Source organism: Esox lucius, chromosome 16 (assembly GCF_011004845.1).
Source record: "Esox lucius isolate fEsoLuc1 chromosome 16, fEsoLuc1.pri, whole genome shotgun sequence".
NCBI lineage: Eukaryota > Metazoa > Chordata > Actinopteri > Esociformes > Esocidae > Esox > Esox lucius.
In genome coordinates this window covers 22,017,844-22,044,140 of record NC_047584.1, presented here as the reverse complement: position 1 = coordinate 22,044,140, position 26,297 = coordinate 22,017,844, and the positions used below count along the sequence as shown (strand labels likewise).

Sequence of the window (26,297 nt, the reverse complement as noted above, 5' to 3'; positions counted from 1 at the left end):
TTTGAAACAACATCAGTCAATGGAATGTATTTATAAAGCCCTTTTTACATCAGCAGATGTCACAAAGTGCTTTTACAAAACACTGACCTAAAAACTTTAAAATCTGTGTTTATGCATGATGTTTGATATTGATTTGTTATTGTTTCTGAATCACAGAGGGCACTGCAACGTTCATCGCCAAAGTTGGAGGTGACCCCATTCCTAATGTGAAGTGGATGAAGGGCAAGTGGAGACAGCTCACTCATGGTGGTCGCATCAGTATTGAGCAGAAAGGCCCGGATGCCAAGTTGGAGATCAGAGAAATAACCAAGTCTGACTCCGGACAGTACAGATGCGTCGCAACAAGTTCTGCTGGGGAAATAGAAACCAGCACTGAACTGAATGTTGAGGAAAAGAAAGACAAGAAAGCAGTTGATGGAGACTTCAGAGCAAAACTTAAAAAGTATGTCTTGTTGAAAAATGAATGTAAAGCCTCTTAAATGAATGTAATACTTAATGGGAGAAACTGTTAACATGTACTACTATATGTTTCCCTCTAATCACACATAGGACACCATCCAAGCAGAAGAGTCCAAAGAAGGAGGGAGAGATTGACATCGTGGAGCTAATTAGGGGTGTGGACCCCAAAGACTATGAAAAAGTCCTTAGAGAACATGGCATCACTGACTACCGTATTCTTCTTCAGGCCATTGAGCAGTTAAAGAGGGAGAAAGAAGCTGAAAGTGGAAGAGTGGTATGATTACAAACAATGCAAATAACTATCAAGGACTAATCAGGGCCTATATACGTATATATATATATATATTTAAGATACACACTAATTAAATGATATCCACAAATCATAACAATGTCTGTCTCTCTTCAGTTGCTGATGTGCTACAAGGTGTTTTAGCTGTGTTTATTAATAATTAGAATTACCTGACAGTTACCTGGCATGGAATTCCATGTTGTCATGGCTTTATTTGGGCCACTTCACCTCCCAACATTTGCTATATATATATAGCACAGCTTCACAACAATACTCTTCATATATTACAAAGTCTTTATACTGAAGCTCTCCAAAATGTTCACCCCCTTTGGATTTTTCCACATTTTATTGTATCACAATTTAAATTAATTACAAATACAAAACAGATATTTTTTTTATTACTTAAGTATGTCTCACAATCAGCAATGTAGGCTCTGGTACTCAGTGTGTTAAGATTTCTATAATCTTCATTCATTTTTTTCTGATTTAGGCAACTGAGCATGGAGGTGAAACTGAGGATACAGCCAGGTTTATGACTGACTTACAATCAAGAATGCAGGCTGAGGTACTCAGTGATCCTATTTTAAGTATTTAACATGGAACTATCTGAAATTGTCAATTGAAATATATAAGTTTGAGCAGCAGATGCACTGATAAAGCAATATATTTTACCTGCAGCCTGTCACTCTTGTGAGCGACATCAAAGACCAACATACCACTCCATTGAACACAGCAACATTTGAGTGTGACATCAAGATCAACTACCCAGAGATCACTTTGTCCTGGTACAAGGGAACACAGAAGCTTGAGAATAACAATAAATATGAAATCAGCATTGTTGGGGACCGTCACATCTTGAAGATCAAGAACTGTGAAACCAAAGACCAGGGGAACTACCGTGTTGTATGTGGCCCACATATCTCCAGTGCCAAACTGACCATTGATGGTAAGTTTTCTTTTATGCATTTGTAATTATCATGAAAGAGATGTAATGTATTGTTTCTTCTGGGCATTTACTATTTCATATTCCCATACTAATTTACAGATGCAGATCAACAAGGTAAGGGATGATAATTTAACATATATTTTGCCTCAAGTTATCTGTTACTAACCTCTTTGCTTCACCTATGGTCTTTTTTCATGTATTTGTAAACTCTTTGTTCAATTGCTATTTATGTACTATATCATTCACTCCATTTAAGGTATTCACATGTATAAAATTATAATTAAAATAACTGATTGCTAGGTTGAATTTACTCCTCGTTTAAAAAAAAATCTACCAGTGATTGCTAAGACTGATTCCCATTATTTGCTTTTAGCTGGCATAATTCAGTTCACCAAACGCATCCGGAGCATTGAGGTGAATGAGCACCAATCTGCTACTTTTGAATGCGAGTTGTCCTTCGACAATGCTATCGTTTCATGGTACAAAGACACTTGGGAACTCAAAGAGAGCCCAAAGTATAACTTCGGAAGCGAAGGTCGACGACACTTTATGACCATCCGCAATGTAACTTCTGATGATGAAGGTGTGTAGAGTTTACGTTCTTTATTCTCGTAAAAAAAAAACAAGCGAGAAAGTAAATTTTCATTACTAATTCCGTAGGCGTTTACTCGGTGATTGCGCGGTTGGAACCCAACGGTGAAGCTAAAAGCACAGCTGAACTTTACCTTTCAGAGAAAGGTCTGTACATTTACTAGCAGTATACATGTATGTGCATAGGCATTCATATACATATGTTATTATTTTTGTGTTATAATTTCTTTACTTCCTCCCTTCACAGAAATAGAATTAGGAAGGGTACCTTATGGTGAGTATTTTTTTTAGCTTGCCAAATATAGATCACAATTCCCCTATACCTATTAAAGTTCTGTAAAATTGCGGGTCTCCATGTTTAACCCAGAGTTTAGAAGTTTGCCAGAAAATAGAAAACATCAGAATTTTATTTTTTTCACCAAAACCCTTTATACTTTGAAGATTTGTAACTTTAATAGCAACATGTAATTTTAGGGTTATTATAGGCGCTTTTTATTGGATATTTAAAGTTTACTTTCATAGAAAATAACTGCCACAGTAAAATATTTTGTACATTAACCATGTGCACATTCTGAATTTATATTTATACTAAAACTATATATTATACAACACCCTTAGATGTCCCAGATTCATCAGTACAGGCATACAGAGGTAAGCTGGGCCCATATTCATTATTTAAATAAACATCTACTAAAACCTGACAGGTTGAGTACGGTACAATTAAGAATATACTTTATTTTTTTCTTAAAGAAGAATCCACTGAATATTATTATGAAGAGATGACCGAAATGAGAGGTACACCACATTGTGTTCTTTCTTAATCCCACATGCGACTAATAACTTTTCGTAATTAAATATGCTGTTTCATGTTTTGTTTTTTTTAAGTAGTGAGAAATTGAAAGCGTTGTGTACTTTTCATTCATTAATACATTAATTAAGGCTAATCATCGTTCCTCATCTCTAATAGTAAAAACATAAATACCTCACCCCTCATCAAAAACTCATCCCTATTAACAAATGCTTACCTTCATCCTTCAGTTGGGCTTGTTATTTAGATATTTATACTCATCACACAAATTCAAACAGTCCTTTGTCATCTTCTAATCAATCATTTATTAATTCATTCTTTCTTAATTAATTTCTCACTTATACCAATCATTAATTTTTATATTTTTATATACTAACGAAAGAGAAATGCAAGAAATTCAGGAAATGCAAACTATTCAAAAAGGTTAAGAATGTCTCTGTCAAATGTAATGGATCAATTGATCCTTGTGTGTGTACTTATGTATGTTATATAAATGTTTTTGTACTAACGTTGTACATTTTATTGTATACTTTTTCTCTACATTTAACTCTGCAGTTATTTTACTGTAGATTCAGGATAACTGATTCATCTTTTAATATACCACTCATCTGTTGATTTACTTTTGTATGGTGTTCCATCATCAATCCTATTTGATGACATTGAACTTTTTTAAGACACGGTATGCTATGTCAGTGACTACACATGTTAACTTGTGACAAAATTGATTTTGCTTGAACACATCTAAGTTGATGCATTTTCTTTCTTTAGGAGGAAGGGAACTTATTGATGAAAGTGTTTCTAAAACTCAAGTGGGAACGAGAGAAGGAGTACCTAAAGGTATTGACAGATAATGCAGCTTATGGCAGTACACTTACGGCTGTGAATGTAGTTTATAAATGTGCTAAAAGCGAAGTTTGTAACTTCTATGAGAAAAATCCTTTGGGATCTGTTGTCTTGTCCAAACGCAACTAAATGTTTTTGTCCAACAAAATTATTGTCTACCATAAACTACTGTATTTCCCAGTTGTTTTCTGTTCCTATTAATATAAATGTTCACTTAAAATGTTAAGTGCTTTTATTAACACATTAATTACTGCAAATAAAGGCTTTGCGGTATCCTACTTACTAACTTCATTTATTTGTTTGTGTTTACTGGTGCATTAGCCAGTAACATGGTTGTAATGAAGTTACAACCATGTAATGCCACTTAAATAAATGTAAAACCTAATGGGAGTGCCTAATAAGTTACTTATCCTGTCTTTGCCTGTTGGCACCTTAGCCAATAGGGTTTTGTAGTAGTGTAAGTCTACTTATTTACTTGTCCTATTTGTATTATTGGCACATAAGCCAGTAGTATATTTGTTAGTGTTAGCCAACTAACATACTTTGCTATGTGCCTATTGACACATAAGGCTTTAGTGTTATTACAGTACTAAAATATCTAACTTATCTTTGAAGTTCCTGAAGCTTTCAAGAAACCTGAGAAGAAGCCAGTAGTCCCAGCTCAGACCAAAGGTATTCATATGACCCTATGCTTCTAAAGTAATTCTTCAATTCTGGGTCATTTGTCAACCATTCTTTGTGATTCTTAATTTGTGTAAACATGTTTGGTTTGTGTCAAATATGTTTCATGTACTCGGTTATGTAGTCCATAGGGTCTATAATGTCCAATGTACAGTATGTGCAGAGAGATACATTCAAATGTAATCATTTTTTTAAGTGTCTGAAGCAAGGAGGCCTCATGAAGAACCTATATATCCACTGGTTGAACATGAACAACTCTATCCCATCGCTACAGGTAAAATTGTGTTTCTCTGTTTGTTTATCTCTTGCTCTTTTCTCTGTCAGACTCTTGTGACATTGTTTACGTCTTTAAATGCATGTGCTTATCTTACCATTTTTGAAAGTTCTTAAAAGTTACAGTTATTTTAAAAGACAATTTTGTTATTTTGTCTGTGTTTTTATTTTGTTTTGTATGCATCTTTTGGTTATTGTTTGTCAGTTTGTGAAACAATACTGTCTCACCAAAACTTGTGAAGTATTTCACAAGGGTCATTCTTTTGTAACTGTTTGCTGTCTTATGCGAAAATTATCTCTTAAATTGTTGAGATATAATCTTTACAGTTGCTAATCATAGTGTTTCTGTATTGCTTGAAAGATGTTCCTAAACCCAAACCACATATAGCCCCTGAGCCCAAAGTGGCACCGGAGCCCAAAGTGGCACCGGAGCCCAAAGTGGCACCGGAGCCCAAAGTGGCACCAGTGCCCAAAGTGGCACCGGTGCCCAAAGTGGCACCGGAGCCCAAAGTGGCACCGGAGCCCAAAGTGGCACCAGTACCCAAAGTGGCACCAGAGCCAAAGGTGGCACCTGGGGTTGAAGCTCAACCAGAACCCAAACCCACCCCTACAAAGACACAAGCTCCTCAAGCTAAAGGTACTGTTAAATATTTTGTCTTTATTGCTCTTTACTACTCTTTTTAAATCAAACTCCATGTCTTTGTTTCCATCTGTGTTTAGTACGTTTGCATAAGACTTGTATGTTTTATGTTTGCTTCACTCTAATGTATGTCTTGGGCATTAAAAAAAACAAATGTTCTTTGAAGTGCCTGAGGAATACCCTGTAGCTGAGCCCATAAAGAAGACTCTACAAGAAGAGATTTCACAAAAAGGTAAAGCTTGTAGTTTAGAAAAAGTGTTATGTGAAATCTTAAGCTATGTTTGTGTTTGTGAATGTATTGTTATTGTAATTCAAAGCTGTTTCTTTTAAATGCTAACCCGTTTCATAGGGTCAATGGGCCTTCAATTGATCTTTCTTCCAAATTACTATTCATGATTCATGTAATTTGTAGCAAGCAGTATTGGGATTTAGTGTGTCAACAGTCCCAATATTTTTGGGTTTCCTTACCTTAAACAAACCCAAATATTCGATTACTGAATCAATAGAATATAATGTGTTCTGGAATTCAGTGATTATGGTGGATGATAGACTGAACCATACTGTTCTTAAAAAGTACCAGAAGAAGTCACAAAGAGAACAGCACCTCAACCCGTGGCAGCAAAGGTTGTTCCCAAAAAAGTACCAGAGATCACCAAAATAGAAGAGCCTGCAATTCCACCAGCTGCAGCAAAGGTTGTTCCAAAAAAGACTGATGCTACTCCAGAGAAAGGTACTTACAAGTCATATCCTCAAAGGCATACTTACTCTTCATATGCAATCAACAGGTTTGATTGTTTCTTGAATAAAATTGTTTTGTTTGCCAGAATGTTTTTTGGTTTGTTTGTCAAAACTTGTGTTATGTTTTCTGTGAATTGTCTTGTCATTTGTGGATATTTCTTATCATAACATACTCTTTATGTGTAAAGCACTCGTTAGAGTGTGATTTGCACTGTGGTACATATTGGTTTCTCTTCATCCATTAAAGATTTTAATAGCTATAAAAAAACTGATAAATGTTCTTTTAAGTTATCATGGATGTTATTACAACGGAGAAGCCAAAACCAGAAGCTGATCACAAGCTGCAAACTGGCATGCCGGAGCCAGTTGCAGCACCAAAGAGAGAGGAATTTAAGAAGCCACGGCAAGCAACTAGCAAGCCAGAGCCAGTGGCACAAAAGGAAATCCATGTAGTGCAAGGTATTTAATTCCATATCTTTAAATTAATGTATATTATCAATACAGCAATGTATTTATTTCCCAGATTCAGATGACCAAGTGGATAACATTTTCTATGGATGTGTGTCATGTATGTTAAGATCAGAAGTCTACATACACTCACCAAAAACTTTACTAGGTTCAAACATCTTGTATATGCAGAACCCCTTTTGCCTTTGGCCTCTTCAAGGTTCAACGTGTTGTGTATTTAGAAATGCCCTTCTGCACACCACTGTTGTAAAGAGTGGGGTTTTGAGTATTTGTGGGCTTTCTGTCAGCTTGAACGAATCTGGCCGTATTCCTCTGGCATTTCTTATTAACAAGATGTTTTTGCCCGCAGAACTGCCACTTACTCAGTGGATATATTTGTTCATCGCACCATTCTCTTTAAACTCGAAAGACTATAGTGCGTCAAAATCCCATGATATCAGCTGTTTTGAGATACTGGAACCACCTTGTCTAGCACTAACAATTATACCATGGTTAGCAGCACCTAGAACACCACTTCCCCATTCTAATATTTGGTTGTACAAGAATTAAACCTCTTGACCGAATCTGAATGCTTTATCATTTGAGTTGTAGCCACATGATTCGATGTTGCCTATTTGCTAATGATTGTAAACGGGTAGGCTTACCTAATAAAGTGGAGGGTGAGTGTGGTAGTGACTGGAAATCTACATAGCAATTTCACTAGGTCTAAATCACAACTTCCTTCAAATTGCGCATTAAAGACATACATTGTACAGTTCATCTAACTCTGGAGAAGTAGCTACAGAAAATAATATTTGTTGCTTTCTATGAATGTTAGAAATAGTTCCTTTCAATTTCTTAACTTCTCTTCCTCTTCCATCTCCAAACTCTTGATGAGCATTCGCACTGAACTACTTCTTTAAGGATTTGTTTGTATTGTGTTTGTGCCTTGGTGTTTGTATTGTATTTCAATATGTTTGCTAATGTCATGTATGTCAAAAAAGTTAAACAGAAAGATGAGCTGCCTGAAGAAACACCACTAACTAAATATCAAAAGAGGGAAGAAGTTTCTCAGACAAAAGGTATGCCAAAAACCATGACTTCTTAATCACACATTGGTAAATAATTATTTTCCAGTTACTTATTCCTACATTTAGTAATTCATTTTTTTAAACAACTTGTTTGAATAGAAGTCCTCCAGAAACCCAAGAAAGTAATTACAGCTGTAAAGTTAGAAGCTGCAACTAAGCCCAAAGAAACTCCTGAAGGTGAAGGTATTGTACTGCAATTAATTACATTGTACTGCATTACATATTTTTTTATTCAGTCACTACATTCTGGTTTTATATACATTTAATCTGTAATTCAAATAGATTTGTATTTTCCAGGCAACAATTTATGTGAAAGTGTCTCTGTGTCTGTGTGATTGTCTTAGTCACCACTACATGGTGCAAATCTTGCAGTTGCCTTTCCTTTGTGTGCAAATCTCGAATTTGTGTTATCTTTAACGCCATCACAGTTTCTTCAAAGACTGGGCTAACGACAACAACAGTGACTGAAAAGAGGCAAGAGGTTTCAGAGAAGAGATATTCAGTGATGGAAGCAATGCCAGAAGTTTCAGCAAAGCCTAATTCAGCTACTGAAGTGCGGCTTGAACTTGCAGCGAAGAGCAAATCAGTAGCTAAAAAGACATCAGAAGTTTCACCGAAGAGAGGTTCATTGACTGAGGCTTGGCAGGATCCTACAGTTAAGAAGGCTTCAGTGATTGAAGCGAGGCAGGAGGTTTCTTTGAAGATAGATTCTGTGACTGAAAAGAGAGAAGAAGTTTCATTGAAGAGACATTCAATAACAGAAGCTTGGCAGGAAGCTTCTACAAAGACGGATTTAGCTACTGAAATTCAGCTAGAACATGCAAAGAGCGTTTTAGTGGCTGAAAAGAGTCCAGGAGCTTCAGTGAATGGCAATTCAGTGCCTGAAACATTGCAAAGCGTTACAGTCAAGAAGGCATCAGTAAATGAAGTGAGGCAAGACATTTCATTAAAGAGGGATTCATTTACTGAAGTTCAGCAAGAGGTTTCAACAAAGCCTCATTCAGCTAGTAAAGTGCAGCTCGAACCTGCAGTGATGAGAATTTCAGTGGCTACAAAGACACCAGAAATTGTAGTGAAGAGAGATTCAGTCCCTGAAGCTTGGGAAGATGTTACAGTTAAGAAAGCATATAAGGATTCTTTAACAGAAAAAAGGCAAGCTGTTTCAGTGAAGAGAGATTTAGTGACTGAAGTTCAGCAAGAAGATTCAACAAAGCCTCATTCGGCTAGCAAAGTGCAGCTCAAACTTGCAATGAAAAGCGATTCAGTGGCTACAAAGAGACCAGAAATTGTAGTGAAGAGAGATTCACTCACTGAAGCTTTGCAAGACATTACAGTTAAGAAAACATATAAGGATTCTTTGACAGAAAAAATGCAAGCTGTTTCAGTGAAGAGAGGTTCATTGACTGAAGTTAAGCAAGACATTTCAACGAAGCCTCATTCAGCTAATGAAATGCAACTAGAACTTGCAGTGAAGAGTGATTCAGTCGCTCAAAAGAGGCCAGAAATCTCAATGAAGAGAGATTCAGTCAGTGAAAGTTGGCAAAAAGTTACAGTTAAGAAAGCTTCAGAAGCTGAAATAGGGCAGAAGGTTTCATTGAAGCAACATGATTTAATGAAGAAGGATTCTTTGACTGAACATATGCATGCTGTTTCAGTGAAGAGGGATTCTGTGACTGAAGCACCGCAAGACATTTCAGTGAAGAATTATGTGACTGAAGCACTTTCAGAAAAAAAGGATTCCATTCCTGAACCACGGCAAGAAGTTGCAATTATACAGAGTTCTGTGACTGAATCTCCGCAACAATTTTCAGTAAAAACAGATGCCATGACTGAACCGCAGCCAGAAGTTACTGTAAAGCGTTCTATGACAGAAGCTCTTCAAAGTGTTTCAGTGAAAAAGGACTTAAAGTCTAATGAATGGCAAAAAAAGCCAATCAAGAGGGATTCTGTGACTGAAACACAGCAAGACATTTCACAGACAAGTTTCATTGAGAAGGTTACCCCAGCAGGGGATTTTAGTTTCAGAGAGGAGCTATCATATGGAGACAAATCTATGACTTATGAGATAGAAAAGGAATTGACTCAGATACATTTAAGGGATGATATTTCTTTGATAGAGGATGATATTCAACAAAGAGAGGTAGTTGCTGGTACAAAGGAAAGAGATGGTCAACCAATTCAAGCTATTGTTCCAAAAGAAAAGGAAAAAGCATTAAAAAGAGATAGTGCTAGACACATTGACATAACAACAGATCTTTCAAAAAGAAAATCCCCAACTACCACAAAAAAATCTGCCATCCCAAATATAAAGGATATTCCTCAAAGGAAATCAGTGTTACCCAATGTCGAAACTATTATTTTTAAGAAATCTTCCTCACCAGAGAAAGAAGTCATTCCATATAAGAAAGATGTTTCTCCAAAGGTAGAAGTCATTTCACCTAAGGAATATGATTCAGTTATGCGAGATGGCATCCCATATAAAACTCTTCAAATGCCACCGAATATAAACAAACCAAAGGAAGAAGAACACATCAAAAAAGATGAAGAGGATGTAGAGAACAAAAATACACAGAGAATTCAGCATCCAACACCTAACAAAGGTATTTAATTTGAGGGCCTCTTACTCTTGCTTCTTGTCTGTCTTACATGAAAAAACTTTTCTTCTGTCTTGTTTGACTGTATGTTGTCATGTCAAAATCTTTCTTTTGTTTAAATATTACATGATGCTTTCTCTTGACCAGACCAAAGGGTCGACCTGGAAGTGCTCCCTGTTTCTATTATAGATGATACCATTTCTTCAGAAGGTACTTAAAGGGACTCTTACATCTTCAAAAACTAACCTCTTACATCTTTGTGTTGTCTGTTTCCTAAGTTTTTTTCATACTGTTTTTTGTGTTAATCTTCTGCATGTTTTCTTGTATCATGTTTCAATTAATCCTTCTTGTGTTTAAAGTGCTACCAGAGGAGAAGAAAATCTCTCCACCTACACCTAAGCCAACTGCTCCCATTGTAGAAAAAGTACCCCCTAAAGGTAGCTTGGTGTGTTTTTCTCATTTATGCTGTCTTTAATTGTCTGTGTGCTCTTTTTTGTGTTTCTTTACCAAGTCTTTGGCCAAAATGGTCAGTTCTTGAGCGTGACCTTTGGTTACTTGTATTTAAAGTGACACCAGAGAAGAAAATATCTCCACCGAAGTCAAAGCCTTCAGCGGCTCCCCATGTAGAGAAAGTTTATCCTCCTGAAGGTAGAGTATTTTATGTTTACGTCCTTAATGTTATGTTTTGTCAGTTGTGAATGTTTATCAGATCTTAGCTCAAGCAGTTCATTCTTGATTGTGACTTTGGTATCAACTTCTATCAGTGGAAAATAAGTGAATCACTGATGCCAAAGCCTTCCCCTGCCCTTTTTGAAGAACGTAGTCTGTTCTGTTTGTGTCGTCTGGATTTCAGTGTTTGTGTTTGTTTAACAAGTCTTAGTTTAAGCAGTCAATTCTTGATTTTGACCTTGGCATACTTATATTTAAAGTGACAACGGTACAGAAGGAAGCCGCCCCACCACTGCAGATACCAAAGCTTGCACCTGCTCGCCTTGTTGAAACAGTTTCTCCCACTGAAGGTTGTGTTTCTAATGTTTGTGCCATTTGTGTTTTTTCTTAATCTTGTAGTCTGTTCTTTTAAATGTTTGTATTGGTTTAACACATTTCTCCAAAACATTGTCTTGATTGTGACCTTGAAATACTTGTATTTAAAGTGTCTCCAGCTGAAAAGAGGGCCTCCCCACTGATGCAAACACCTTCACCTGTTTCACCTAGTGCATCACCCCCTGAAGGTAACTGAACTGTACTAAACTTGAGTGATATGAGTGAAAACAATATGTGCAGAAACAACTAATGGTGTCTCTTGCTTTTAACACTGGTACTTACAAACCTAAATTAAGAAACATTGCAGAATTTGTCTGTCTACAGAGCATACTTCAAGAGCCTCTAAGAGGTTAATTAATCTGCTTGACCTCTCTGTTACATTTTGTTACCCAATCACTATGCAGTCTTAATAAGTCTTTGGCTTAGAATATAGACACTTCTTCAATCCTGCTTTAAGAACTAACATCACGTCTATACTTTACTAGTATAATAATTAACATAGTTAGACTATACGGGCTAGTAAGTACATGCGGTAAGTACTGTTTTCAATGCTTACTATTTTACATCTCCCTACACCTGCAGGCCTGGCACAGTCATTAGATTCTTAAAAAGTCTTCAAAAAAGTGAAAAGAAATGCATTGCTCAAATCGTCAGTGTGCTGCATAACACGCTTCTTCTTCTAACCCTAATATTTATTCCTCGGCTTTTTGCAGTTTCATATACCCTGACTGTAAGAGATGTGTGTTGTATACAATCTCTATGAATTTGGTAATGTTTAATATATGTATAGTGTACATATTGAGTGTGTAATATAAAAAGGTGTAATGTCTAAGATGAGTAGAGTCTGTAATTGTATAGTCAGGCTGTGTATTTTTCCCTCTTATTCCATCCTAGCCTTGTGGTTAGGCACAAACTTATGGCTCAAATATGAACATTTCTCCATATCTCTGACAGTAAAATTGAATTCTATCACTAACTGTAATCTTAAATTCTTACAGATAAGGGCCCTGTAACAGCACCAGGGGAAGCAGTCAAAGGTAAGATTGGAACTTTACATTGAACACGGAAACTATATATCACAAAATAATATGTAATTTTTTTTTTTTTTAAAGATAGCTTCATTGTTTAGTCAAATAATTACAATTTTAAATACTTGATAGATTTTTTTTTGTGAAATGTCTGATATACTTACAATGTCTTATCCCTGTATCTGTTGGAAAATATTTCATGTCTGGTGAACAATCTTGTAAAGCCTTTCATACTGAGTGAATGTGTGTGTATTTTTGTAAAATGTATAACAATATACTCTGTTGCTTTTTATGCCAGTGAATAACTGTTGGTTGGTGCCATTTCTCTTGTACATGTATTTAATATTGTATGTTAAACAAAATCTTATAACCTTAGAAAAAACAACTGTGGCGCCAGCTGTTAAGAGAAGGAGTAGAATTCCTGTTCAGGAAGAAGAAAAACTTGATGTGCCAACTTTGAAAAGTGTGACCGGAATTTCAAAGAAAGAAGAACAGGAATTTATTAAACTGAAAAAAGAGCCAAAGATACCCTCAGAGAAAGAGATAGTTGAACTAGAGTTTCCAGCTCATAAAACCTCAAAGGCCATAGTTTCTGAAGAGCATGAAAGAGTGGAGTACATCCTTGAAACAGTAGAAAGATCTGAGAGAGCCTCCATATATGACGTGAAGCCAATTGAACAGGTGGAGTCCCACAAACCTGAATATGTTGCATCAAAAGTTTCTGCTGAGGAATCATTACCTCACCTGAAAAAATCTGTTAAAGTTTTAAAAGATGACCAAGTAGAGGAGAAAATGGATTTGAAGAAAACACCAATGGTGCAAAAGAAAGAATCACCGGGACAACCTTGTTTATCACTAAAGAAGGTATCTAAATTGCCATTAGATGAGAACAAGCAAAAGTATGTCAAGTTAAAACCATTTGAAAGTTCTGCTAATCTGGAAACTGTGGAGTTATTTAAAGACAAGAGAGACATTGAGTCCAAAATACCCTTTGAAAGAACAGAGAGACCGGAAAAAGAGGAAGCTGGTGAAGTTGTTTCTACTCCTATGAAGAAATCTGAAACTATCTTAAAGGATACAAAAGAGATACATGAAAGAAAACCCGTGGCCAAAGCTTATGAGGACGAACAAGCACAGGAGTCTGACAAACCTCTGACAAAGGTAAAAAAAGTTCCTTCACAGGAGCAAAAGAAGGAAGAAGTCAAATTAAAGCCATTTTCTAAGTCACCAAATGCTGAAGCTGTGAAGGCTGAGAAGGAGCCTCAGAAGATGAAAGAGGCTGAAAGAATTGTTCCACAAAAGCCAAGTCCAAAGGCAGCTCCTGCAACTGAAATGAAAAAGAGTCCTCCAAAGGAAAAGACAAATGCGAAGGATATAGCCTTTAAGCCTGAAGAAACCCTTAAAAAAACCTTTGAATTGACTCCTTCACCTAAGGTTGAAAAACCAAAGCCAAAAGAAATAATCACTGCAGAGAGGAAACTCAGTGCAGAAAAGACTAAAAAGCTGCCTGGACAGGTTTCACCAAAAGATTCCTTTGAAGGACTTACTTTAAAAAAGGTTCCAAAGAAAAAATCACGAGAAGAGGAAATACTGCAGGAAACTCTTAAAGAGAAGGTACCAGCAATGAAAGAGCTTTCCCCTGTACAGTTACAAAAGATTTCGACTAAGGTTGAAGAAGAAGTCTTTGAGGAGGAGCCACAGGAGGAGGTGGAATCTGACGAGGAAGGGTGGGGATGGGAACTTGTCCCTCGTGAAACTCCTGTGACCACAGAAGAATGGGGAGAGGAACCTTTGGAAGGGGATGCACGTGAAACCCCTGGAATGCCTGGTATAAGCAGAGGTGAGATGATGGCTGCTGAAACTTACTGCTGATGGCTCAAGAAATGTCTCACCTGATCCATCTGTCCATCTATCCAAGAATTTCACCTGATCCATCCATTCTTCATCCATCCATCATCAAAATCTTCATCTATCTGTCCAGCTAGTTATGCATTATCTCCACCCATGTCCATCTTTTCATCTTATTTGCTGTCCTCATTTCATTTAGTGCAGCCACCTCCATGTCTGCCTTCTGTGTATTCCAACCATGTTCATGTCTTCATGTTGTGTAGTCCAACCATGTTCATGTCTTCATTTTGTGTAGTCCAACCATGTCCATGTTAATGTTTTCATTTCTTCATGGCCTTAATTTTGTGTAGTTCAAGTCCATCAAAGTATGTTGCTTTTTCAGTTATCTAATACTTGTCTCCATTGTCTTGTACCCATTCAAGAGCTACATGTTTGTCTGGCATTTTGTTCAATTCTCTATGACAATGCCATTTTCCATGTCCTATCCTCTTACCAATTCTTCTCCATTTTGTATCCATAAATTTTTCCCATCATTAGAGTGTTTATGTCTACTATTCAACCAGTTTGGCAATTCTAGTCACATACATAATGAGAAAGTCATACAATTGTATTTACTCAGATGGGAAACCAAAAGAGGAAGCTGCCGGTAGAGGTAGAGGTAGAGGCATTCAAGGTGAGAATAAACAAAAACATGCATGTTGGTAATATGTGTGTACTAATCACACTTAAGTACCTAAACATATAATTACTTTACCTATATCCTTATATTAACCTTATACTTTGTAAGGTTTTTACTTATAGGTTTTTATCATATTTATTTGTTTTGATTTGGAAGCAGTGTTGTTTGATTGAATGTTTAACATGCTTAAATGTTCAAGTCCTTGTAATACGTCTGTATAGTTCTGTTTTATGATGTTTCTGACTTCCTTAATACTCTTAATCCTCTTTGGGAAATACGGTAAGGACACAATGAGCTTCTACATCTTGTTTCTACGTTTGCTAACATGTCCAAGAGAGGTTTCTCTCATTGTTTAAAGCCGTTCTACATGTTTTATGGTGATTGTGTACTGAAATATACAGTTCTTCAAAAAAGAAAGCAATACATCATAGCACAATCATTTAGGTTAAACTTTTCATCATGCTTTTTATTTGTTCCATTTTAGCTAAACAAACCCCTTCACCTGGTGGCAGGGATAGAGGACTCAAAACTGGTGCTGGAGGTGACAAACCCCCTGATGCAAATCCTTTTGGATTCCAGCTGAAAGCAGTTCCATTAAAGTTTACAAGACCACTCAAAAACATAGTGTTACAGGAGGCCGAATCAGTTGGTGCGTCTGCTACGTTTGAGTGTGAGGTTTCACCTTCTACTGCCGTAACCACATGGATGAAAGATGACATTAACATAAGAGAAAGCCCAAAACACAAGTTCTACTCTGATGGCAAAGATCGTAAACTGTTTATCATTGATGTGCAACTTTCTGACACTGGTGAATATACTTGTGTGGCCAAGCTGGGCAACAAGGAAAAGACAAGCACCGCCAAACTGATAGTAGAAGGTACTCATGCCAAGTCCATATTCGTTTTGAATTTCAAAAATCTTTAATTCTTTTCAACCTCTTTGATACTTGAATATAAGTAATATAAAAATATATTTATATATATATATATATATATATAATGTGTCCTTTTGGAATACTTGTTCTTTCCTCATAGAATTACCTGTGAAGTGGGTAAAGACTCTGGAAGAGGATGGCATGTCAGTCCTCAAGACTCAGCCTATGTACCTGACCTGTGAGTTAAACAAAGAGAGAGATGTGGTCTGGAAGAAGAGTGGTGTGCCACTTAAAAACATCCCTGGAAAAGTGGCAATCAATGTAATTGGGATGCAACATGCTATTACAATCCAGGACACGGATGATAACGACGCTGGCATTTACTCTTGCGAGTGTGGTGACATCAAGACTGAAACAGATGTCAAAATCATTGGTATGTATGACATTTTTATGCATATATATTTGTTACTAAACAAATGCTAAATTTTTTTTGGTAGAAATTCATATTAACTAATCGACATAATGGATTCCTAGCAATGGAAACATTATGAAAATGCTTGACTTACTTTTGTTTGACTTACTCTTTACCTCATTGAAAACATAAGGAGCATACCCTGGGCTTCACCTCCCTCTTATTTTCTGCGTGAGGGACTTTGCTTCTTGCTAGAAGACTCCCGCTTCCTTTGTAGTGTCTTTAATAGGTCTTTGGCCTTCACTGCTTTGTTTTTCTATGTGGACTGTAGTCTTGTGTCTTTTATGTTTGTTATTTCTTGGTTACCTAGGAAGTAGCCATTCTTTCAAGACTAAAGCATTTTTATTTTACAGAAATTGTCAGAGACTGGTTGGTGAAACCGTTGAGAGATCAGCACGTGAAACCCAAGGCCTGTGCCACTTTCAAATGTGAGCTCTTCAAAGATACCCCCAACTGGAAGTGGTTCCATGGCGACAAAGAGATTCCTAATGATCCCACTGACAAGACTGAGGTCAAGAAAGAAGGAAAAGATGTGACGCTCACTATTAAGAATGCATCACCTGATGATATTGGGCAATATGCCATGGAGGTTGAAGGCCGCAGATACACAGCTAAACTGACTCTTGGAGGTTGGTTTGGATATTTTATGTCATGCAATCTGCACTTAATTGTTATGTTTTCCCCTAAAGATTGAAAGTTAATGCGTTTATATACTTTTGATACGTTCACAGAACGGGAGGCTCTGATCTTGAAGCCACTCTCCAGTATGGAGGTGGTTGAGAAAGAAGAGGTTACGTTTGAAACAGAAATTTCTGAAGAGGATGTGGTTGGAGAATGGAAACTTAAAGGAATTGTCCTGCAAAGATCCCCGGTAAGATATATAATGTGACTGTCATTTATTGCTGAACTCGAACTACAATGATTGAGAATGTTGTTTATACATTTATAAAGTTTAACTTTATATTATAATTACATTTTTAGGTGGTTGACATCAGATCTGAGGGCAAGAAACGTTTCCTCACTCTGAAAAATGTTCAACTTGACCAGTCTGGTGAAGTGACTTACCAAGCTTTGAATGCTGTCACTAGTGGGGTGCTAACAGTCACAGGTAAGAAAGTGCCAAAAAACTTCTCATATACTGTATGTACAGTATCTCACAAAAGTGAGTACACCCCTCACATATTTTGCAAATATTTGATTATATCTTTTCATGTGACAACACTGAAGAAATGACACTTTGCTACAATATAAACTAGTGAGTGTATAGCTTGTATGACAGTGTACATTTGTTGTCCCCTCAAAATAACTCAACACACAGCCATTAATGTCTAAACTACTGGCAACAAAAGTGAGTACATGTCCAAATTGGGCCCAATTAGCCATTTTCCCTCCCCGGTGTCATGTGACTCGTTAGTGTTACAAGGTCCCTGGTGTGAATGGGGAGCAGGTGTTTTAAATTGGGTGTTATCACTCTCACACTTCCTCATACTGGTTACTGGAAGTTCAACATGGCACCTCATGGCAAAGAAGTCTCTGAGGATCTGAAAGAAATAATTGTTCTTCTACATAAAGATGGCCCCAAGCTATAAGAGGATTGCCAAGACCCTGAAACTGAGCTGCAGCACGGTTGCCAAGACCATACAGCGGTTTAACAGGACAGGTTCCACTCAGAACAACCCTCGCCATGGTCGACCAAAGAAGTTGAGTGCACGTGCTCAGCGTCATATCCAGAGGTTATCTTTAGGAAATAGTATGAGTGCTGCCAGCATTGCTGCAGAGGTTGAAGGGGTGAGGGTTCAACCTGTCAGTGCTCAGACCATAGGCCGCACACTGCATCAAATTGGTCTGCATGGCTGTCGTCCCAGATGGAAGCCTCTTCTAAAGATGATGCAAGATGACCTCCAAGATGACCACTGCCTTGCTAAAGAAGCTGAGGGTCAAGGTGATGGACTGGCCAAGCATGTCTCCAGACCTAAACCCTATTGAGCATCTGTGGGGCATCCTCAAATGGAAGGTGGAGGAGCGCAATGTCTTTAACATCCACCAGCTCAGTGATGTCGTCATTCCAGTGGTAACCTGTGAAGCTCTGGTGAACTCCATGCCCAAGAGGGTTGAGGCAGTGCTGGAAAATAATGGTGGCCATACAAAATATTGACACTTTGGGCCCAACTTGGACTCACTTTTGTTGCCAGCGGTTTAGACATTAATGGCTGTGTGTTGTGTTATTTTGAGGGAACAGCAAATTTACAGTGTAATACAAGCTGTACACTCACTACTTTACATTGTAGCAAAGTGTCATTTCTTCAGTGTTGTCACATGAAAAGATATAATCAAATATTTACAAATATGTGAGGGGTGTACTCACTTTTGTGAGATACTGTATTTGTTTTGTTTCCGTGATCCTAAGGGACAATTGATGTTGCTATGATGAAGTGAAACCTACCTGTCAATGCCAGTATGTACTTCAATCTGTCATGCTTAATCATTACTCATACTTCCCAGAAATGGAAATGGACTTTACTGTCCCCTTGAAAGATGTGTCTGTACCTGAAAAGAAACAGGCTAAGTTTGAATGTACTATCAACAAGGAAGTGCCTAAAGTCATGTGGTTGAAGGGGTCAGACATCTTGTCTGCAGGCAATAAATATGACATAATTGATGATGGAAAGAAACATATATTGGTCATAAACAACAGTGAATTTGATGATGAGGGCCAATACACTATTGAAGTAATGGACAAAAAGTCAACAGCACAGTTGACTGTGGAGGGTAAGTACTAGCTTAAGTGATTTTGAATTAAAGCTCTTTTTTGGCACTCTTTGCTTTCAGTATTGATTAATTATCTTAATGGGAAACAAGGCTATTTAGTGGGAAACATTAAAACTGTTATGCAATTAACTATTATATTATAGGTATAAGGCTCAAATTCATCACACCACTAAAGGACCAAACTGAGAAGGAAGGTAAAACAGCTCAGTTTGATGTTGAGCTCTCCCATGAGAATGTACCCGTGACATGGTACAAAAATGAAATCAAACTCCATGTGAGCAGGACCGTGCTCATCCATGCTGAAGGAAAGAAACATAAGTTAGAAATCAAAGAGTTGACACTAGATGATACCTGCCAGATTAGGGCAGAGGCTAAAGGAATTTCCTCAGCGGCAAACCTGACCGTTCTAGGTAACCCCTACTGTTTACCTCTTTTTTCCTTTCTCTTTGTTAGTCTTGGTTCATGTCTTCTTTTTTTTATTGATTCTTCTTTGACACATTGAGAAATGGTGTCATTTAAGCATTTTATGTTTTTGTTATTTGGTATACCAATCAATAAACCTTTTCCTGTTGCAGAGGGCGATGCATACTTCACAGTTAAGTTGCAGGATTACACTGCAGTTGAGAAGGATGAGGTTATTCTGGACTGTGAAGTCAGCAAAGATGTCCCTGTGAGGTGGTACCACAACGAGACTGAAATTAAGGCCTCTAAGATGGTAACCATAAAGTCTGAGGGGAACAGAAGAGTGTTGTCCATCAAGAAAGTAGAAGAAAAAGATAAGGGTCAATATGTATGTGATTGTGATACAGACAAGACCGTGGCGACCATTAACATTGAAGGTGCGTAAATACTGTTAAAATCATAAAATGTAGTACAGATTGTTTTGTTTTTGTTGTTTCAAGAAACATACGTATTTTTTCCTGTTCATTTACAGCTCGTGATATCAAGATAACTCGCCCAATGTATGGTGTTGAGCTCTTTGATGGCGAGACAGCTCGTTTTGAAGTTGAAATCTCTGAAGATGATGTCCATAGCCAGTGGAAACTGAAGGGGGAAACCCTTTCTCCCTCTCCTGATGTTGAAATGATTGAGGATGGTGCCAAGCACACTTTGACATTGTATAACTGCAAAGTCTCCCAGACAGGAGAAGTTGGATTTACAGCTGCCAATGCTAAGTGTGCAGCCAACCTCAAAGTAAAAGGTAAGTTACATACTTCCCTGTTGTTCTAGTTGATTACTATAGTTCTTACTTGTGCAAATTAGTGTAGTATTGTAAATACCAGCTTTCAATGAAAAAAATTCAAGAAATTGGGCCAGTGGTTTCTAAGGTATTCTGCTGTTAACTGTAGGCATGTTCTCATCTCTTATTAGTCTAACAATAATTATATTGAATCATATTGAATATGGACAGTTTTTGCAACATGTGTACCAATTTTTGTGTTAGTACAAATATCTTTAATATTTAAGAATTGTTGTATGAATGTATGTGTCAGACCACAGTGATGAGAATGTGTATTGGTCTCTAGCAGTGTTTTCCAGAAATCTATGATAGACCTTGTGAGAAGGGGGACCAATGCACCAAATTTCATGAATTTAATTAATTAGCATTTTTATTCGATTGTTAAAGCTTAACCATCAGGCCAATCACTGTAATTTCAGTACTGATTAGTTTTCATACTGGGAAACAAAACTCTTTAGTGAGAAGCATTACAAATTTCATGCAATGAACTATTATATTATAGGTGTAACAGCAGAAGTTAACAGCGGAGTACCTCATCCTCACTGAAATTTTTACAAACACTGATCAGTGGTTTGATATTCTGTATGACTGACACACGCACAGATGGATGGAAACAGATCTTCAGTCCCCAATTTCATTGTTTGGGGCAATGAAACAACTGCTGATATTCAATAAAATACTTTGCATTTTTTCATTCCAGAACTGCCGCTAACATTTATCACGCCGTTGAGTGATGTGCAAGTGTATGAGAAAGACGAGGGAAGATTTGAGGTTGAAATTTCAAGGTCCACCAAGACTTTCCGTTGGCTCAAAGGATCTCAAGAGTTGGAAAACGATGATAAGTTTGAGATTATCCAAGAGGGAAATAGACACACTCTGGTAGTCAAATCGGCTGCATATGAAGATGAAGCTAAATACATATTTGAGGCCGAGGACAAAAGAACCACTGCCAAACTAGTTATCCAAGGTAATTATGGTCAAACCAAGAGTTTGGAGATAATCTAAGGTTTGATATAAACAAATGATATTAATATTTGATCTTGTATTAATGAAATTATACTTTATTTGGTATTAGGTATCCGCCTTGAGTTTATCAAGCCCATCAAGGATGTCACGGTCAAGGAGCGAGAAACAGCAGAATTCAGTATTGAATTGTCGCATGACAAGATCTCAGTCGTCTGGTACAAGAATGACGTGCGTCTTCACCCCAGTAAGGTTGTGCACATGTCAGACAGCAGGAAGATGCACACGCTGACGTTCAAGCAGGTGTCCATTGATGACACATCCATGATCAAAGTGGAAGCCATGGGCAAGAGCTCTGAGGCCATGCTCACTGTTCTTGGTAAGCTATTTATTAGATTTTTTGTGTTCTATTTGCACTTTTTATGTAAAGCGTAAACAAATTTTTCCTACAACCCCGTTTCCAAAAATGTTGGGAACCTCCGTAAAATGCAAATAAAAACAGAATGCAATAATGTGCAAATCATTTATTCCTATATTTAATTGAAAATAGTACAAAGACTATTTCAAATGTTGAAACCGAGAAATTATATTATATTTGAATGTTTCAAAAAAGGTGGGACAGGGGCACTGTGTTGCATCACCTCTTCTTTTAACAATACTCTGTAAGCATTTGGAAACTGAGGAGACCAATTGCTGTAGTTTGAAAGTGAAATGTTTTCCCATTATTGCTTGATATAGGATATCAGCAGCTCAACTGTTCAGGGTCTCCTTCATCATATTTTTTGTTTCATAATGCACCAAATGTTTTCAATCAGTGACAGGTGTGGACTGCAGGCAGGCTCTTTTACTATGGAGCCATTGTGTTGTAATACAGTGGGGCAAAAAAGTATTTAGTCAGCCACCAATTGTACAAGTTCTCCCAATTAAAAAGATGAGAGGCCTGTAATTTTCATCATAGGTACACTTCAACTATGAGACACAAAATGAGAAAAAAAATCCAGAAGATCACATTGTAGGATTCTTAATGAATTTATAGGTAAATTGTTGTGGAAAATAAGTATTTGGTCAATAACAAAAGTTCATCTCAATACTTTGTTATATACCCTTTGTTGGCAATGACAGAGGTCAAACATTTTCTGTAAGTCTTCACAAGGTTCTCACACACTGTTGCTGGTATTTTGGCCCATTCCTCCATGCAGATCTCCTCTAGAGCAGTGATGTTTTGGGGCTGTCGCTGGGCAACACAGACTTTCAACTCCCTCCAAAGATTTTCTATGGGGTTGAGATCTGGTGACTGGCTAGTGTGTTTGGGATCATTGTCATGCTGAAAGACCCAGCCACGTTTCATCTTCAATGCCCTTGCTGATGGAAGGAAGTTTTCACAAAAAATCTTACGATACATGGCCCCATTCATTCTTTCCTTTACATGGATCAGTCGTCCTGGTCCCTTTGCAGAAAAACAGCCCCAAAGCATGATGTTTCCAACCCCATGCTTCACAGTAGGTATGGTGTACTTTGGATGCAACTCAGCTTTCTTTCTCCTTCTTACCAAAAAGTTGTATTTTGGTTTCATCTGACCATATGACATTCTCCCAATCCTCTTCTGGACCATCCAAATGCTCTCTAGCAAACCTCAGACGGGCCTGGACATGTACTGGCTTAAGCAAGGGGACACGTCTGGCACTGCAGGATTTGCGTCCCTGGCGACGTAGTGTGTTACTGATTGTAGCCTTTGTTACTTTGGTCCCAGCTCTCTGCAGGTCATTCACTAGGTCCCCACGTGTGGTTCTGGGATTTTTGCTCACCGTTCTTGTGATCATTTTGACCCCACGGGGTGAGATTTTGCGTGGAGCCCCGGATCGAGGGAGATTATCAGTGGTGTTGTATGTCTTCCATTTTCTTATAATTGCTCCCACATTTGTTTTCTTCACACCAAGCTGTTTACCTATTGCAGATTCAGTCTTCCCAGCCTGGTGCAGGTCTACAATTCTGTTTGTGGTGTCCTTTGACTGCTCTTTGGTCTTGGCCATAGTGGAGTTTGGAGTGTGACTGTTTGAGGTTGTGGACAGGTGTCTTTTATACTGATAACAAGTTCAAGTTCCATTAATACAGGTAACGAGTGGAAGATCTTGCTGGTTTGTAGGTGACCAAATACTTATTTTACAGAGGAATTAACCAATAAATTCATAAAAAATCCTACAATATGATTTTCTGGATTTCTTTTTCTCATTTTGAAAATTACAGGCCTCTCTCATATTTTTAAGTGGGAGAACTTGCACAATTGGTGACTGACTAAATGCTTTTTTGCCCCACTGTACGTGCGGAATGTGGTTTGACATTGTCTTGCTGAAATAAGCAAGGCTTTCCCTGAAAAAGACATCTTCTGGATGACAGCACATGTTGCTCCAAAACCCGTATATATTGTTCAGGATTACCCATGCCAAGTCACCCATGCCATGTGCACTAATGCACCCTCATACCATCAAGGATGCTGGCTTTTGAACTGTTCGCTGATAACAAGCTGGATGTTCTCTCTCCTCTTTAGCCTGGAGGACGCAGTGTCCATGATTCCCCAAATGAATTTTAATTCGTCAGACCACAGGACAGTTTTCCACTTTGCCGCAGTCCATCTTAAATGAGCTCGGGCCCAGAGAAGGCAGCTGCGCTTCTGGATCTTGTTTATACTGTCCCAGCATTTTTGAAATGCGTTGCTGGCATCAATTTCAAAATGGCAACAGAATTTCTCTGTTTCAACATTTGATATGATGTATTTGTACTCATTTATATTGAATATATGATTAAATTCACACATCATTGCATTCTGTTTTTCTTTACATTTTACAAGGCGTCACAACTTCTTTGGAAACAAAACGTGATATTTCTTCATGATTTTGTGTTTTTGCTTAACAGAGGGAGAACCATACTTCATCACGAAACTTCAAGACTACACTGCAGTTGAGAAGGATGAAGTGGTGTTGGTTTGTGAACTTAGCAAGACCTCTGCTGAGGTTAAATGGTTCAAAGATGGGCAGGAGATCATGCCAAACAAGAATCTAGTCATTAAAACTGATGGAAAGAGGCGTATTCTAACAGTAAAGAAAGCTGAGAAGAACAACATTGGAGAGTACACCTGTGATTGTGGTTCTGACAAAACCACAGCCAGGTTGGACATTGAGGAGCGAGACATTAAGATAGTGCGTCCACTGTACAGTGTGGAAGTGACGGAAACAGAGGTCGCCAAGTTTGAGACTGAGATCTCGGCCGACGACATTCATGGTCATTGGAAACTCAAAGGAGAGGCCCTTCATCAATCTCCTGTAAGTGCTGTTGACTAAAATGAATATATATATACAATAGCATACAGTACATGGACTAGACCATCTGTTTGGTTGTACTGTGATTAAGATGTTTCTGTGTTTTCAGGACTGTGAGATTAAGGAGGAGGGTACAAAGCATTTCCTTATCCTGTACAACGTTGCCATGAATCAGGCTGGAAGTGTTGACTTCCAGGCTGCCAATGCTAAATCAAATGCTCAGCTTAGAGTTAAAGGTAAGAATCATATAACAGGCAAATATCTTTTGTGAGTAGTAAATATGGGTAGTGCACTCTGTATTCCACCATTTTGCTAGCGACTGATTGCAGAACATTGAAGCTATGCAGGGGAGAGCTGTAAGCCAATCAGGGGTTGTGACTATTTTAGATGCCTGCTTCCTTATCTAGAGTGGGTAGCCAGTGATTGGGATGTGTAGAGCAACAGCATGCCTCCATTCACTATGAGAAGACACTACATACAAAACAACTACAGTAGGCAGGACCATGATAACTTATTTTAAGTCCTCAGTTGTCCTTGTGGTTTAGGAAACCTGGGAGAATCTGCCGGTTAACAATTTAGGATACAGTGTCTGGTAAAATAATATTTTTTTTCTTATGAGTCAGTCAAATAAAAATGTATTTTCCTCGATCTGAAGCACGGAGCATCGGACTTATGCGACCTCTCAAGGACGTTACTGTTACTGCCGGGGAGACCGCCACCTTTGAATGTGAACTCACTTACGAAGGAATCACTGTAGAATGGTTTTTAGGAAGCACCAAGATGGAGCCAAGTGAAAGGGTAAGTATTGTTGAATTTACATGAACGCTTTACAGAGATTCCTTATTTAAGTCTATGCATGTTTAACTAATACATTACAGTAATGTATATTATTTTTTATTTTTTTTTCTACCCTTTATTGGTTTTCCAATACATTGTTACGACTGCTTCAGTCATAAGATCCACACAAAGTAATTACAATTATATTGTCTTCACATCTTTCAAGCAAATTGATGAAGTACTGTAAAAAGTACATGTACATGGTCAATTAAATTATAATTTGCAATGCTTAACAATTGATATTATGGAGGCGACTACAAGTTCCTCTTTTAAAACACAACTGAACTGATCTACCGAGCTAAAGACCAGGCTACCTTTTCATATTTTTATTGTCAAATGTGCATGAAGTGCGTTAAATGTGGAAATTGCTGAACAAATTACATGCTGTTATTATTATTAAATATGAAACATGGCTTCAAAACACACCAACTTCAATCATGAAAAGTATGAAATAGAATACTTCCTACATATTTCCCACAAACGTATTTATACATATAAGGTCATTGACGCTTCAGGCCACTGCACAGCTCTATCTGTGTTGAGATAACATTTGACTGTTCTGTCCTGTGAGAGTTTTTTGTTGTTATTTTTAACTACTTCAAGAGTTGGTCCACCAACCTAGTTGTTTACTTTGCTTCAATATTTGATACAGTAGCTGATTGTTTTATACATACAATAGGACATTAACAACCTGTAACATGTTACAGTATGAATATAATCTGTTCTACTGGGGTCCTAGTCTGTCCTAGTTGTGTATTTAAAGCTGCGTCATGCTACATAAGTCATGGATACTGCTGAATCTTGCCTTATGGGTCACTCTAGCTTAGAC

The 26,297-nt window shown here is 37.6% G+C and overlaps 1 protein-coding gene across 1 annotated transcript in view; it reads left to right on the top strand.

The window, feature by feature from the left end:
* The window catches only part of ttn.1 (titin, tandem duplicate 1), a 163,655-nt gene that overhangs the window by 47,159 nt on the left and 90,199 nt on the right, over positions 1–26,297 (top strand). The window contains exons 44-82 of the mRNA XM_029113520.2: positions 157–442; positions 550–733; positions 1,239–1,313; positions 1,427–1,694; positions 1,794–1,808; positions 2,068–2,277; positions 2,355–2,432; positions 2,533–2,559; positions 2,904–2,936; positions 3,036–3,080; positions 3,862–3,930; positions 4,552–4,608; positions 4,814–4,891; positions 5,252–5,527; positions 5,697–5,762; positions 6,105–6,260; positions 6,557–6,727; positions 7,720–7,797; positions 7,906–7,989; positions 10,760–10,837; positions 10,968–11,048; positions 11,330–11,419; positions 11,555–11,632; positions 12,443–12,481; positions 14,940–14,993; positions 15,484–15,876; positions 16,034–16,306; positions 16,699–16,974; positions 17,077–17,216; positions 17,327–17,453; positions 18,848–19,114; positions 19,258–19,524; positions 19,690–19,953; positions 20,049–20,315; positions 21,055–21,321; positions 21,430–21,696; positions 24,228–24,634; positions 24,741–24,867; positions 25,287–25,429. Coding sequence (XP_028969353.2) covers positions 157–442; positions 550–733; positions 1,239–1,313; positions 1,427–1,694; positions 1,794–1,808; positions 2,068–2,277; positions 2,355–2,432; positions 2,533–2,559; positions 2,904–2,936; positions 3,036–3,080; positions 3,862–3,930; positions 4,552–4,608; positions 4,814–4,891; positions 5,252–5,527; positions 5,697–5,762; positions 6,105–6,260; positions 6,557–6,727; positions 7,720–7,797; positions 7,906–7,989; positions 10,760–10,837; positions 10,968–11,048; positions 11,330–11,419; positions 11,555–11,632; positions 12,443–12,481; positions 14,940–14,993; positions 15,484–15,876; positions 16,034–16,306; positions 16,699–16,974; positions 17,077–17,216; positions 17,327–17,453; positions 18,848–19,114; positions 19,258–19,524; positions 19,690–19,953; positions 20,049–20,315; positions 21,055–21,321; positions 21,430–21,696; positions 24,228–24,634; positions 24,741–24,867; positions 25,287–25,429 — 6,161 coding nt within the window. The remainder of the gene's footprint in view (positions 1–156; positions 443–549; positions 734–1,238; positions 1,314–1,426; positions 1,695–1,793; positions 1,809–2,067; positions 2,278–2,354; positions 2,433–2,532; positions 2,560–2,903; positions 2,937–3,035; positions 3,081–3,861; positions 3,931–4,551; positions 4,609–4,813; positions 4,892–5,251; positions 5,528–5,696; positions 5,763–6,104; positions 6,261–6,556; positions 6,728–7,719; positions 7,798–7,905; positions 7,990–10,759; positions 10,838–10,967; positions 11,049–11,329; positions 11,420–11,554; positions 11,633–12,442; positions 12,482–14,939; positions 14,994–15,483; positions 15,877–16,033; positions 16,307–16,698; positions 16,975–17,076; positions 17,217–17,326; positions 17,454–18,847; positions 19,115–19,257; positions 19,525–19,689; positions 19,954–20,048; positions 20,316–21,054; positions 21,322–21,429; positions 21,697–24,227; positions 24,635–24,740; positions 24,868–25,286; positions 25,430–26,297) is intronic.